The sequence below is a fragment of the Zootermopsis nevadensis genome, unplaced genomic scaffold, assembly GCF_977971745.1.
Source record: "Zootermopsis nevadensis isolate Lab colony 2312 unplaced genomic scaffold, Znev_1.0 Znev_ptg000007l, whole genome shotgun sequence".
NCBI lineage: Eukaryota > Metazoa > Arthropoda > Insecta > Blattodea > Termopsidae > Zootermopsis > Zootermopsis nevadensis.
In genome coordinates, this window is record NW_028259139.1 from 13936564 (window position 1) to 13950422 (window position 13859).

The 13859-nt window shown below is 39.6% G+C and overlaps 2 protein-coding genes across 12 annotated transcripts in view; one reads left to right on the forward strand and one right to left on the reverse strand.

Annotated features, from left to right (window-relative positions):
- Window positions 1–12440, reverse strand: part of LOC110835072 (putative peptidoglycan muropeptide transporter SLC46) — a 14388-nt gene extending 1948 nt beyond the window's left edge. Inside the window, exons 1-8 of one of the 2 annotated variants that reach the window (XM_022074939.2) lie at window positions 12320–12440; window positions 7876–8094; window positions 6884–7058; window positions 3961–4149; window positions 2802–3080; window positions 2532–2633; window positions 1742–1879; window positions 909–992 (exon numbers count right to left, since the gene is read on the reverse strand). In XM_022074939.2, the coding sequence (XP_021930631.1) occupies window positions 909–992; window positions 1742–1879; window positions 2532–2633; window positions 2802–3080; window positions 3961–4149; window positions 6884–7058; window positions 7876–8094; window positions 12320–12340 (1207 nt within the window). In that variant the 5' untranslated portion in view covers window positions 12341–12440. Of the gene's footprint in view, window positions 1–908; window positions 993–1741; window positions 1880–2531; window positions 2634–2801; window positions 3081–3960; window positions 4150–6883; window positions 7059–7875; window positions 8095–10321; window positions 11053–12319 lie in introns of those variants that run through there. The other variant, XM_022074937.2, reaches the window with a different exon arrangement.
- Ack (activated Cdc42 kinase) overlaps window positions 7390–13859 on the forward strand; it is a 67107-nt gene continuing 60637 nt past the window's right edge. For 2 of the 10 annotated variants that reach the window (XM_087344387.1, XM_087344388.1), the window contains exons 1-2: window positions 11693–11797; window positions 13170–13322. The gene's annotated coding sequence lies outside the window, so the exon portion shown is untranslated. Of the gene's footprint in view, window positions 7763–8284; window positions 9042–11692; window positions 11821–12555; window positions 12887–13169; window positions 13323–13859 lie in introns of those variants that run through there. The other 8 variants (XM_087344389.1, XM_087344392.1, XM_087344391.1 and 5 more) reach the window with 8 other exon arrangements.

A 13859-nucleotide genomic window follows, 5' to 3' on the forward strand; every position in this document is an offset into this window, starting at 1 on the left:
TGAATGTTGCCATATTTTATCACGTTCAAACTTCTGTCTCTCCATCAACTCCTTAATGACCCAAAGAGATGGAAATTAAGCCTGCAGTACTCAAACCATATTTTATTCACTCAAACACAGATCTTTGAAGGGACCTGCTACTTGTTTATTTATTCATTGCTAATAATGTTGTTGTGTAAATGAGAAAATTAGTGCAAGTACACATTTGACATCTGACAATAACTGTAGACCACTCAGCAGTGATAAAGGTACGGTGAAATGAGCCACTAAATCACAGTATGAGAACATTAGTGTGTGAGTAAATGACATAAAACCTTCTACACTTTGTTGCTTTAGTGAATCTCAAAATTGAACAAGAAAATAACTAATAAAACTATTTGATTGTGTGGAATCTCCCTAAATGAAGATAAAAATGTGTCTTTGGAACTACACTTTAAAAATAGTGTAATCAAACCACAAATAAATTTAAAAGTGCATCAAAATGTTTCAAGACTATCTACCAGAATTTTTAAAATTTGCTCACATGCAAAAATAAGTTTGTGTATTATTGAATATTGCTGTCTTCTGGGTTATATCGCTGTGTAGTATGGTAGATTTATACCAATGTTTTAGAGGTCATACTACCTCCGTCATCAGGGCAATGGTGGAAATCTACCAGACTACACGGCGCAACAACCCAGAAGACAGCAATCTTCAGACTGACCGCTGTGTAAACCTCAAATCCTACATTGTGTTTTATTGGTATGCAGCTTTCAAAAGTTAATGAGAAATTTGAAAATAGAATTCCAAACAGATAAATGTGAATATTCATTAGCTGTTTTACTTCTGATTAGATTACCCAGTCTTCCAAAAATGAATATTTCAAGATTTAAAAGAGAAATATTACGAATAATCAAAAAGTTCAGTACCTCGTTCTGACAGTGGAACAACCTTGGATGTCATGGATCTGAGTACTGGTGCAACAATGGGTCCGAGAGCCACTATAGTGCCACCTGGAATACAGATCAAGGTGTGCAAACAATGTGTAATCAGTCCTTCCTTTGTGTTTCATTTTGTTCAAAATTCAGTTTTGAAATTTTGTGGCCAATTACATAACATGTATTGAGCTCACTTAAACAATCATCACCCACTTTCAAACACATATTCCACTGAATCAAACTCTTGATGCCTTTCTCAGTGAATTCCAAAGGCTGCTACTGGGAAAAGTCACGAACAGCTCGTTTAATCTGTGTGTCTGACTGGAATTGACATCCTAGTCTTTGAAGTCTTTGAAATGTGCATTTGTGAGTAGTGAGTGACCAGCCCACTGTCTCTGATTTGAATGCCAGAGCCAACTAGCAGTGAATCAGGAGACTTTGAGAAATAGCCGCTGAATTTTGCTTACAAAACATCTCATTCATGCTCGTAAGGTTCTTTTACATGCCATAAATCTACGACATGGGACCGTCGGCTTTACTTCCCCTCCGAAGGAAGTTGTGCTACGGATTTTGAACCTGCAAACCTTGGGTCCACTGGCAAGCATGCTGACCACTAGTCTACCGAGGGCGACTCCTGTTGGCTATACTGCTTTCAAAAATGAAAAGTTTAACTGTACTTCCAACATAAAAATGGTAAAGTGCAAAGGGTTATTTTAAGTCCACTGAATGTAAGTTCAAGCTTTAATTTTAATAATGTTTAGTGTTACTCCAGATATTTATAAACTGATATATAAAAACATTTGAGTCAGGCTATGACAACTTACCAACATAAAATAACCATGGAACTTGGGCAACAGCAAACACTACCCTGGTTACAGCATGTGCTATTGATCCCACCATTACCATTGTCGTGTCTCTCATTTTCATGAGTTTCCCCATTACATGAATACCTAGGATTGTGCCTGAAATGATAAGAGATTAAGCTGTCCTAAAAATCCCTGTAATATTAGCTACAGTAAATAAGTAACTGTAGTCCCTAAGAGGATGAGAATTCAGCACCAAAACTGGAACCGTTCCAAAGCAAAATTTCTTGGGAAAAAAAGATTACTTTTGAGATCAGATGTGGATGGATTGAAATGATTTTTCAGTGACATGTTAGTTGTTAGGTTATACAATGCTGAATACAAAATAAAAGAATTAAGGATTTGAGATTTTCATGGCGTTGTCTTCTGGGTTGTAGCGCCATGTAGTCAGGTAGATGACTCATCACCCTGATGATGGAGGCAGCAAGGACCTCTGAAACGTTGGCAAACTTCTACCAGACTACATGGTACTACAAACCAGAAGAGAGCCACAAGGATGAATTGGAAAATACGTTAGAAAAAGTGGTCATGGAATGGTTTGCATACTGGATGGACTGTGGAAACTCACATAATATCTCAGTCTAAATAGCTGTTATGGACCCCTGAAAATGAAGTAATAGTGACGACCACTACACTTAATCAAAATGATTTGTGGGGAAATGATTTTGATTCTGTTATCAGAGTTAGCTGGGCCTGTCACATTCTCTTGCTGTCACATAGAAACTGAAGGAGTAAGATTGTGTTCACATACCAACAACATATGATGCATTTTGGAAAGTCCTGTAGTCACTGTACGTTTCAGCTGTCCATTGGAACTGTAGCTGGGTGTAGAGGTACGACATTGGCTTCTCATCTGTACAAATAAAAGAGCACAGAAAAATCAAAATTGTTTATCTTGGCATAATGACATGCATTTTGATGTTTCAGGGTACAGAAGTGATGTTCACCCTTTTATGTTCATCTGCATCCAAAATATTTTCTGTTTTACATGAATGTGAAGAGTAATGCAATTTAGACTAACCTCGCTGGAATGTGTAGAGAGCCATGGCAATGAATAGTATCACCAAGTACACTCTTCTGTTCCCTGGTCGCTTCCTCACCACAACTTTCACTGATTGCACCACATGATCACAGTCAAAGAAGTCACCAAAATAGTTCCTTGGTATTGGCTGCTGGCTCTCAGTTGTCCTCCACTTAAGCTGCCACAGCGCGTACAGAATTGCAACAAACAGCAAGGATGAATTGATGCCAAACATGATTGGATAAGAATATCCAGCAACAGAACTCCACAAGTATTTCCCTGCAGAAAATCATACCAACTTAAAAAAAAGTAAATCTGTCAATGACTACTTTGTCTGCTACATTCCATAGTTAATTTCTTCCTGTGCCTTTAACTTGTGCTTTTTTTAATACAACCGTCGTTAGTCTAAGTATTTTCCCTATTATTGAAATTTTTTTACTGGAGAATTTTATGAAAATTTGTTGAGCCCCGTCAATTTTCCTTTAGCTTAGGCAATTTTAATGACCACTATACATAACAGCTTAAATATATTATCTTATCGCACTAATGTATTCAACATGAAACTAATACTTCAACTGCTTCAGCTGAAGGTCGCAACAGTGAAAAGAAGGAAATTCTTGATTGAGTTTATACAGACTTGAAATCACGTGCTGACCACTCACCCCCTTCTAGTGCTGAGGTCAAGAATGAGTAGGAGCTATACCTCCTCTCACCCCAACCGCCTACATGGTGTATAATGGGACAGCTTTGTTTTACTTTACTTTTATATACTTCTGGTTTGGGAACAGATGAAATTATTGTAGTGTATTGGACCTACTGATGATCAAGGCAGTGCATTTAACTCATTTTTAATTTTGTGTCAGATGGAAGTAAACTCTTCAATATTCATATTTAATTGTAATTGTCTAATATAAGTACCTTTAAAAATGTATAACAGTTCGAGGTGGCTATCTTTTGAGTTGTAGCACTGTGTACTCTAGTAGAAGTTTACTAACGTTTCAGAGATCCTTGCTGCCTTCATCATCAGGTTGATCACCCTGATCATGGAGGCTACAGGCCAGAAGACAGCTATTTTTTAATTCACAACCATGAAAGCCTCAAGTCCTATAATATGCATGGCAGTAGATATAACAATGATAATAAAATTACAATACAATACCCAGTGCAACACCAGTCGGCATTGTTAAGAGATATGTGATGTCGAGCATTGTCACTCTAAATGTACGATCTTGCACTGTTGTTACATCAGCCACATAAGTGAACAATGCAGCAAATATTGCCAAGTCTGCTCCAGTTAGAGAAGATGGCAGAGAAGCTGATAACAAAACCACCTCAAGGGACCACGTGTCTGAAAAGTACAAGGTTGTCCCCATCATCATCATCATCGTCAGACAACCACTGCTACTGCTATTAATAATATTCCCATAATCACAATAATTTACTGACAAAAATATTATTGTTGCTGTTGCTGAAATTATTATTATTATGTATCATTGTTGTTATTTCAGGTCTCTTGTCTCTTAGATGTATATATGTATCGACCTTCTGTACATGCACGATAGTAAGAGAAAACTTTAGGGTTTCGCGTGTTGCATAATTGCCCCTAATTATCAGCTGTGACCTGGGCATCAGGACGCCTAGGTTTAAGATGCTGGTTAGGGACTAAATCTCTGGGCCCTTTAAATGTGTTTTGATTTTTCTGAAAAAAATCCAGGACATGTATGTCGGAATTGTCTCAAGTGGTAACGGTCTGCGAGGTCTGCTTCATCTCCGACGCCACAAATGTCTTCCAGCTTAAGGCAGAACGAAATACGTGTCCGTGCCAAACTTGTGATTCCACAATGCGAAGCCAAACTTGGCTCGAGCCGAAATCCAAATCGATACTGTTCACAACGCAATGTTAGATTCGGGTCCTGCAAGTTCTGCTGAGACTTTCCATTGAATTAAAAGGAGTCATGCTAGCCCGGTGATGGACGGCTCCTGTTTTATTTCGGGTTGTCACTGCGTCCCGCCAAACTCTTGGACGAGGTGCTGATAAGGGTATAAGTTAATGATTTTTCATGGTTCTTTCCTGTCATGGCCTCGCCTGACTTCGCTGTCCCTTTGATTTTCAGCACCTGCCCCGTGGCGAATTCTTCGTAAGCGTCTGCGGGTTAAGCCACACACGCGGCAGTTACTGCAGGCTGTAACCGATGAAGACAATACCCGACGTTTGCAGTTCTGTACCGATATGCAGGAAGACGGTTTCGCCGAGGCAACCGTCACTGGCATGTCCTATCTTGAGATGATGCAAGAATGGCTAATGCCACAGCTTCATGATTACAGCGATGACTTCATTTATCAGAAGGATGGGGCTCCGCCACACTACCACCGCCTCGTCCGCGGCTACCTCAGCATTTGCCACAGCGTTGGATCGGATGCTTGGCTGCCAATGACCATGCGCTGCTTCGTTGGCCACCCGGATCACTGACCTGACGCCATGTGACTTTTTCTTATGGGGGTGCGTTAAGGACCAGGTCTTTGTACCGCCTGTGCCACGGGATCTGCCTGAGCCATCTCACAAATCGATCGTGGCATGCTACAGCCGGTACGGGCGGAAATGGATTATCGGCTTGACGTCTGCCGCGTCACAAGGGGCGGACACCTAGAGAATTTATGAGGTTCGTAAAATAAACTTGGAGAGTTTGTCTTTCTATCGGCATGTCCTATGTTACCATCCGTTGCACCATTCAAGTACAGCGATTTTTTCTAATGTGTCAGGGAATAATGAATAACCCTTTACTTTGGCGCAGTTTAAGTGCCTTGTAGTGGCGGTGTTAAGGCCGCCATTCACGATCGCTCCAGATGGATGACATCCGAATGGATGACGTCCAAACGGATGTCGTCCAAAGAGGTACTACATTCACGGTCGCGTCACGCCAGTCGCGGTTTGTTGTCCCTCTGTGAAGTGCGTGGTGTTTGCGATGGACGAAGAATTGGTACTAGCTACGGCAGTATGCCTGTATATTAAAAGGAAAAAACCAAATCGAAAGTGGTCAAAGCAATGGCTCTTAAATAGAAGCAATTTAAGTCCTTATGCTCCTTTCTAAAGCAACTTCTAAGGGAATTTTCTTTGTTGGCGGTAGGATCTTTGGTTTTAAATAAAACCACCAATTCTTCCATTGCTAAGCTTCTTTTAGCTTTATCATGATAGTCTTCATTACTTATCTGCCACAAACATGGCAACTCTCTATATTTCTCAATCACCTCAATAACAAACTCACGACCCGACATTATACAAGTTTGGACTTCACTGGACGAAGGCTCGTGGCAGACTGGCATGAGAATGGACCACGTTTCCGCCACTCACGAACCGATTTGGAGTGGCTCGATCGCCGATTCCCCCATTCACGATACGATGGCGCGATGGAGTGATGGAGCGATCGGATGGATTATGGCTCGACAGAATATCCAAACGAGCCCACCGCGCCACGCCAATGGACTTCAGTTTCCGCATTCACGGTACAATTTTGGAGCGACACCGCGCCATTTGGACGAATGGAGCGATCGTGAATGGCGGCCTTAACAGCCACACTATAGAGCTATAAAAATCCGGAGTGTTCTGCTTGTCTCGAGTATTGGGTACGTACGCCAGATATTTTTCATTTGTTTAGTAGTTGCCCCACTACATTCCCCTAACACGCCGGCCAAAGGCCAGGAAGAATAACACTGACTATAGTTACACTTAATATTTTAAAATACATTTTTGCTTCGTGTATCCTATTTAGCATTAATTTTGTCCAGCAAAATTGTAATTTTTATTGTTGTGCTGTATCTGTTACTGGCCAAATGATGAAGAAAACAAAGAATACAATGGAATTATCATGATCATTAATATTGCCATCAGTACTCCCTGCTATTTTGGAACCACTTGTAATTACTGTGTTGATAATGGACAGTTTGGCACATACAAATTATTTCCTATGAATATTCAGTGGTCTTTCAAAATTTTCACACAGAGTTTGTCGGCCAACAATTTGAAATGTGTGGCATGGACAATAGCTGTGAGATCTGTTCTAATACATCTGAAATATTTTTGTTACCTTGCAACGCATTAACAATAATCATGACAGAATAATAGAGTTTGCCAACTAATCCCAGAAGTAGTGGCAATTTGCGCCCACGACGATCACTCCATGCACCCAGAAAGAGGGCCAGCACCAAGGGGATGGCGTGTGTAGCCACATTATTGTACTGGTGAAAATCAGACACTATGACCTGCAGCAGAAAGCAAATGTTTTATTTTCATTTTCATAGTAATTCTTGCCGTTCTGATCATCATTATTTTATGGTTATAAGTAGTAAACTTATACATTATCTGCACTGATCTTTCCATCATCGACTTTCCAAAATATCAAGTGTAGTTCGTAATAATTTTTACTTCTGAAAATAACGCTTGTATCGGGCAGTTTCGGGGTTCTGTGTTAAACTGGGTATATGGGTATAGGTCGCGCGAGTAATGGTGGCACCTAAATGCGCGATGTATAAGCCGAGAGAGGGGAGTTCAATAGTAGTGGGGGTCGCACAGCCTCTGCTGCGGTGACGCACCGAACTAAATACAGCTAGAGCTACAAACGAACTGAAGCTGACACCCCTCTAGCGCGTACCTCGGACGGGTCCATCAGTCCTTTGCGCAAGTGCCAGCACTTCTCGCACGACCTATAGCCTAATGATTAATTATATGTGTATCTAATACTTTTATTTAACCATAATGAAGGCACAAGGTCCTGTTGAATGTTTTAGTTCAAGTATAAAGTGTGTGTAGAGCAGAAAAACTTGCTATGTGAGTATCAGATTTATCCGCCTACTGCGCTGCCTGCTTTTAATGTCAAGACTCACTAATCCTAAACAGAACAAGGTTAGTCACGTAAATTCTTCAGACTGTCGTGCACTTCGGAGCTTTCGGATTTGCAGTGTGTTAGGTACTATTTTATTTATGATAATGATATTCTGGCTCGTGATTCTTTATATGTTCACACTTGATAATTAAACATAGCAATTTTCTTTTTCCTGAAATAATTGGATAGAATCTCACTTGAACTTGCTTGTTGTAGTCCATGTACTGCTTGTTTGTGAGGTTGGAGCAAATTGTGTCAGAGAAATTCAGATTGACGCGGCAGGCTTTGTCCACGAAGAAACTTTGTTCTATAACTGACGTGAGCATAAATGCCATCATATACAGGAACATCACTGGCTCCACTGTAATAAAATCCCACCAGTGACATCTCTGTCGCCTTCTCTCCTCCACCGGCACCTAATTAATTTGTGGCAACATAAAGAAACATAATTGGTATTCTAAAATGATATCCATGATAATATTTTAAGTAACAATAAGATCAGGAAACAAATTTGTCTTTTCTAGTATTAAAAAAGGATGTTGTTATTTAAGTAAGACAATATTACATTAATGAATATATTAAGAATTAAATTAAAAGTATTTTCAGTAATGGTTTTACAGACAGACAGACGATGGCTGTCTTCTGCATTATAACCCAGAAGAGAGGCAACCATCGGCTCTTAACATTATACAGTCTATAAGGAATGCCTCCAAATTTTAACCCCGAAGCCCTCGAAATGAATAAAGGGGAAAGAAGAATGATAGAAGTAGACTTCATGGTAATCTCACAGCAGTGTGCTGGAAAGACGAGAGGGAGATACATGTGTTACCTACTATCCACCGTCAGCAGCTGAGGGAAATTTTTGTGAAGAATCAGGGAATGCTCTAAAGCCCTGAGTAGTCCAAAACTTCAAGAAACACTTCGACTATGTTGATAAAAATTACAGAATGGCTCACACAGCATAAGTTGCAGAACTCTGAAGTGAACAAGAAAGTTGTTCTTTTTATTTAATTGACCCAAATGCTTGAATGCTTCTGTAATCTGGAAGGCATGTGGGGTAACTTGCCATTGCAGTGGAAGACAAGATAGAGGTTGATATAGCTAGGAAGATTAGACCCAGAATCATAGCAGTTGTTCCGTCTGAATAGTAAGAAAAGGAGGTGCAGAGTGTAGTTTGAAAACCATCAAAAAACATTACTGTTGTGTGGTGGACTGCACATTTATGTGTTGGAAACTGTGCAACATGAAACTAATCCTCATGTGGTAAATTGTTTGAACCTCTGTGTATTCAGCAGAAACAAAGAATGCTACAGATGGTTGTCAGAGACACAAGAAATTTTTACAAATGCATCCAAATTTCCAAGTAAGTATATTAATAAAATTCCATTGTTTTGAAAATATAAATATATGCTAGTAAAGTAAAGTTTGTTCCGCTACGTGCCATACAGGCACTTGGGGTGAGCGGAGGTGAATATATGCTAGTAGGAAATAAAAATTAATGTAATATTTATCTCAATTAGTTCTAATCTTGCAAAGCAATAACCTGAGGCACATTTCCAAGTGATAAATCAACTTCTTTCTGAATACCGTGTTTTTTATTTCATAGTTGTATGTGAATTTATGAGAAAGATAAATAGTTTTATCAAAACACATGCACAGCATAGTATAACAGGTGGATTTAAATTGGACCAAAAGGGCATATGGGGTTTCAAATGTCTGGAACTTTAAATGTTATGTAGGTGCCAGAGTGGCCTCGTATCATAATTCATATCATTTCATTAGACTTACAATTGTCTGTAGACCATTCAAGCACATAATTACATGTTGCTGCCCTAACATCATCATATAAACCTATGTTCACTCAGTTAGAATTTTATGTTGCTTATTCAAACCTGTTTTTGCGTAGCAATTCTTATGAAGAAATTATTTTTCCTTCATTAAATAGAGATCACATCGAAAAATCTGTCATGTTAAAGTTGTAAAATTCAGTGAGATCTTGATGCCTCATACCAATTACTTTGTACAAAGAGATATTTTCAAGAAATCTATGAGTTTGAATTTAGTTTTGTGTAAAGTAGGGTTTACAATGGACCAATCTGAACTGAAATCAAATTTTCTTGACAACTGACTGTCAAACACCTAACAAATAATTTAATCAAATATGATACATAGCTTTCTTGGTATATAAATCATAACAAAAATATAACATTTGGGCACATGATAACAAGTTGCACAGCCACATTAAACTTTCTTTGTTTGCATGTTAAGCTTTCTAAAAAAAATCCATACAAGTACATGTTCAACTTCTACAAAACAAGTAATTTTTCTCTATCTGTGGGAAATTTCATGTGATGCCTTATAAAGAAATGAAAAACACAAAAAAATACATGTTTCAACAAACAATGATGAAATAACAAAATGTATGCTAATTATGTTCTATATTTGATTTATTTTACAAGTTTCAGAAATCCAATAGTGGATATAGAACACGTCAGAAACTCAAGTATAAAAGCATAAAATACATACTTCAAGAACTTAACTTCTGATATTCATTCATGTTATTATCCTCCCAATTGCATCTTGATCAAAAATATCCTTTGATATTTTCTAGTCAATACATTTAATAAAAACCAAACCTCTTACTTGAGAAGCTGCATCTTCTTTGGTCTCTGCCATCGGCAGACACTGCTGATCAGATGATTTACTATACAATGAAACTTCAAATTTATCACATTGCATCTTAGTTCACTGTTGTACGAAACCTTGATTATATTTTTTTGTATGCTGTGAGTCTATCTTATCATGTTGACCTTTTAATGGATCTGTGCTTCCATGCAGATAACAAATATTTCCATTGTTACAAAGCGCGTGTGTGTAAAGAGTGTGTTTGCTACATTGCGTGAGTGTCCAGTAGTTAATGGCATATTTAATCAAATGTCTGCTCTTGACATCAGCTACTCAGTATAGCAACTGGCTGTTTCACAAGTGATAAAAATGAGTTAAATGTAACCAGATTTTGGGAAGTACCATCGTCCCTACTTGTACACAGTACTTTTTAATGCAGTAATTGATACATTACTTTGAGCAACCATGTCAGTATGTTTGTTCATGACAGGCATATGGGGGACTTCAGGTATAACTTTACATATACTTAACCTTGGCACTAAGTGGAAACTCAAAGTATGGGCTAATGCTTCTTCATCAAACCACAGTATGAAAAACACTGGTATATGATAACTTAATTATAAAAAAAAAACGCTGTTTACATATATTCTTTGCCAATTTCAAATTCTTGTCTCCTTTTTTCTATTTCTTTCATTTTGAAATTTTAAATGTAATACAGGACATGATATGTTTGTGTTCTATTGCCACTTACAAGTTTGTTTGTTTGTTTATTTTAAAGATCTTGTGACTGCTTTTGATAAAAGTCAAGAGCATTATTTGTGCAGCATTGTTTGGCTTATCTATTCTGATAAACTTTCGCAACAGTACTTCTGTTTGGAGAACACATTTTTATTAAATGCATCCTTTGTATGTAGGATTTGAGGTTTTCACAGTGTTGAGTCTGTATATTGCTGTTTTCTGGGTTGTTGCGCCATGTAATCTGGTAGATTTCCACCGTCTCAGAGGTCATACTGCCTCCGTCATCAGGGTGACGTGATTCTACATGCCTCATTCTCCTTCATGTTCACATATTGCCAATGTAAATCTTGTAATAGGATAGTTCATAAGACTTCACGGCATCACAACCCACCACCCAGAGAACCTCAAATCTCAATTTACATATATTCTGTTTCTTCTTCATATTATGGGCTGAATTTGTATTGTCACCGGTCTTTCATCGGGTGAAACTGTGCCCCGATGTTGTCGACAGGGCTTCCGCATTCTCGGAGTCTGAAAGAGCTAGCGGTGGCGACCTCGTGACTGGTGAGGAATGGCTGAACTAAGAATCTTGGATCAATACCTATCTTTTGCTGCGCAGGCGCGGGATGTGAGGTTGGAGGATTGGTCGAAATGTCTTGCCCGATTCTCGTAAGCACAAGAGTCACTCTCGCTCGAACCGCCAGCTGGGGAAGTATTTTCGCTGTAGGTGTACTGCAGTTTCCCCCAGTTTTAGAGGTAGCTACTTCTTGTTTAACTGGGTATGTTTTGCTTGGGTATTTGTGTGCTCACCAGGAGTGGAGGAGTGGGTAGCTGCCCTGTCTGTCGGGGAAGGGGAAAAAACAGGCCAAATAATTCTTCTTTTGAGAGTGGACGAGAGAGTTTTTTTATTTATTGTAAGAGAGGGTTTTGTATTTATTGTAAGAAAGTGTTTTATAATTATTGTAAGTGGGAGTTATAATTATAAGCTGGTATGATGTGGCTTTGTTTGGATGCATTTATGGTTGATTGCGTTTCTGAAAAGACATAAATTTTGTGCCTGTATTTCTTTTATAAACATCCTGTTTATTTACGTTTGGTGTACTAAAGAGGGGGCTGCCAAGGGAACTGATGACAATAAGAACTAGAACCCTCCCCTTTTTGACATCTTTAAAAGGGCGATTCGGTTCACATTGACCTTCTTTTGGGGCAGCCTGTCGCTCGATCCAACTTTCTCTGCAGGATGAAGTGGGGGTTGGTAGGAAGTGGCCAGAGACTTACCGACTTGGCCCCTTGCACCATGTGGTTCCAGGGTCCAGCTTTTACCCTTCGTGGGGCTCCTCTGGGCGCAGGCAGGCGCGTGTCTTTGCTCCTTAACAACTCACTATACCCGCGATAAACTTCCACAGCGTCAGCACTTAAGCTACAGCATAATGGCACATTTCCCAGATGAGTGCGAGTCCCCCCCCCCCCCCCCCCGAAATCCACAAACCCAGGTGGACGGCAGCAGTTGTGCTGGGTTTGTCCAAAGCGCTGGCAGTGTTTGAATTGTAGCGGCCCTTCTGGAGCGTTGTACGCCTCAACCTTTACTTGAAGTTCTCGGAGACTGGCTGAAGCAGCGGACGAAGGTGCGGTGCTGGGTCCTATACCCTTTGGGCTCGAACTTCCCACTTGGCGTATTTGGCGAGGCGGGCTGAGCGTCCTAGTTCTGTTATCAGGGGTTCCCACCAAGATTTCATCCTCCCCTTTGCTATCCTGATAGGCCACTTTCTCGCTGAGAAACGGTTTCGATGAATCCAACTCAGCAGCTAATAGCGTTAGTGGTGTGAGGACAGCCTTCATCCCCAGGTGAGCTACGCTTCAGACGAAATACGATATATTTGGAAACGCTTTTGACTTCCGCTCTGTACTTTGCGACCCGACCGAAAGCGGCTGAGAACCATATCGCACGAATCCTGTCCGCCCACCCTGCTCTGTTTCACAATGTTCTAATTGGTTTTCACCCAGATTTGACGAGAAAAGGAATCTGCTGTAATAATATGGAAAATATTTCCATCAGCCGCCTCGCTGAATAATTTCGCAACTTTTGGTCGAGGCTGCAAACATCTCTTTATGACGTATAATTTCCCAGTTTCAGGGCCATCTCCAGTACCGTGTAGTATCGTTGATGTCAACAACACTGATTTTGATCTTTCGGTTACACACGATGATGGCTTCATGTCTTCACTGGATTCGTGTAGTGAAGAGGTAATTTGTCGAGATACAGAAGGCAGAAACTTTGCAGGTATTTATATTTGTTTATTTATTTAATGTTCCAGTGTAAGCAAGGCGGATTTTCTGAAGTTCTTAAACTAAAGAAAACCAATTGCAGGCTGTGACGTCTTTGTTAGTCTTTACAATTAGTTTCACCAGTGTCCTTGCAGCTTGAGACGGAAAGACAAGCTACCTTACTTCAGTAAAGTGTTTGCCTGTCTGATTCTTTTTCACTATAGCCTTCTTGTATCAGTGAGGCATGAAAACCGTGAAACCATATTTAAGCGGTTTGCTGGGCATGTAAAGTTCAGATCTGCAACGATCACTCGTAGCAACCAACATTTTGTCAATACGAAATATTACACGAAGTGAAAAGTGTTTTTGAGGTCATTCAATTAGCATATTTAAAAAGAAAGCTGCAGTGACATCATTCTTCCTTCCCTGTCATTGTGTAGCCTGAATTATTTGTTTTCTTAAAATGCCTGTTCATCAGTCCAGATCATTTTTGATACCTCTAACACACATAATAGCTGAATATTCTTTTTTTTTATCCTATAGAATACATAGG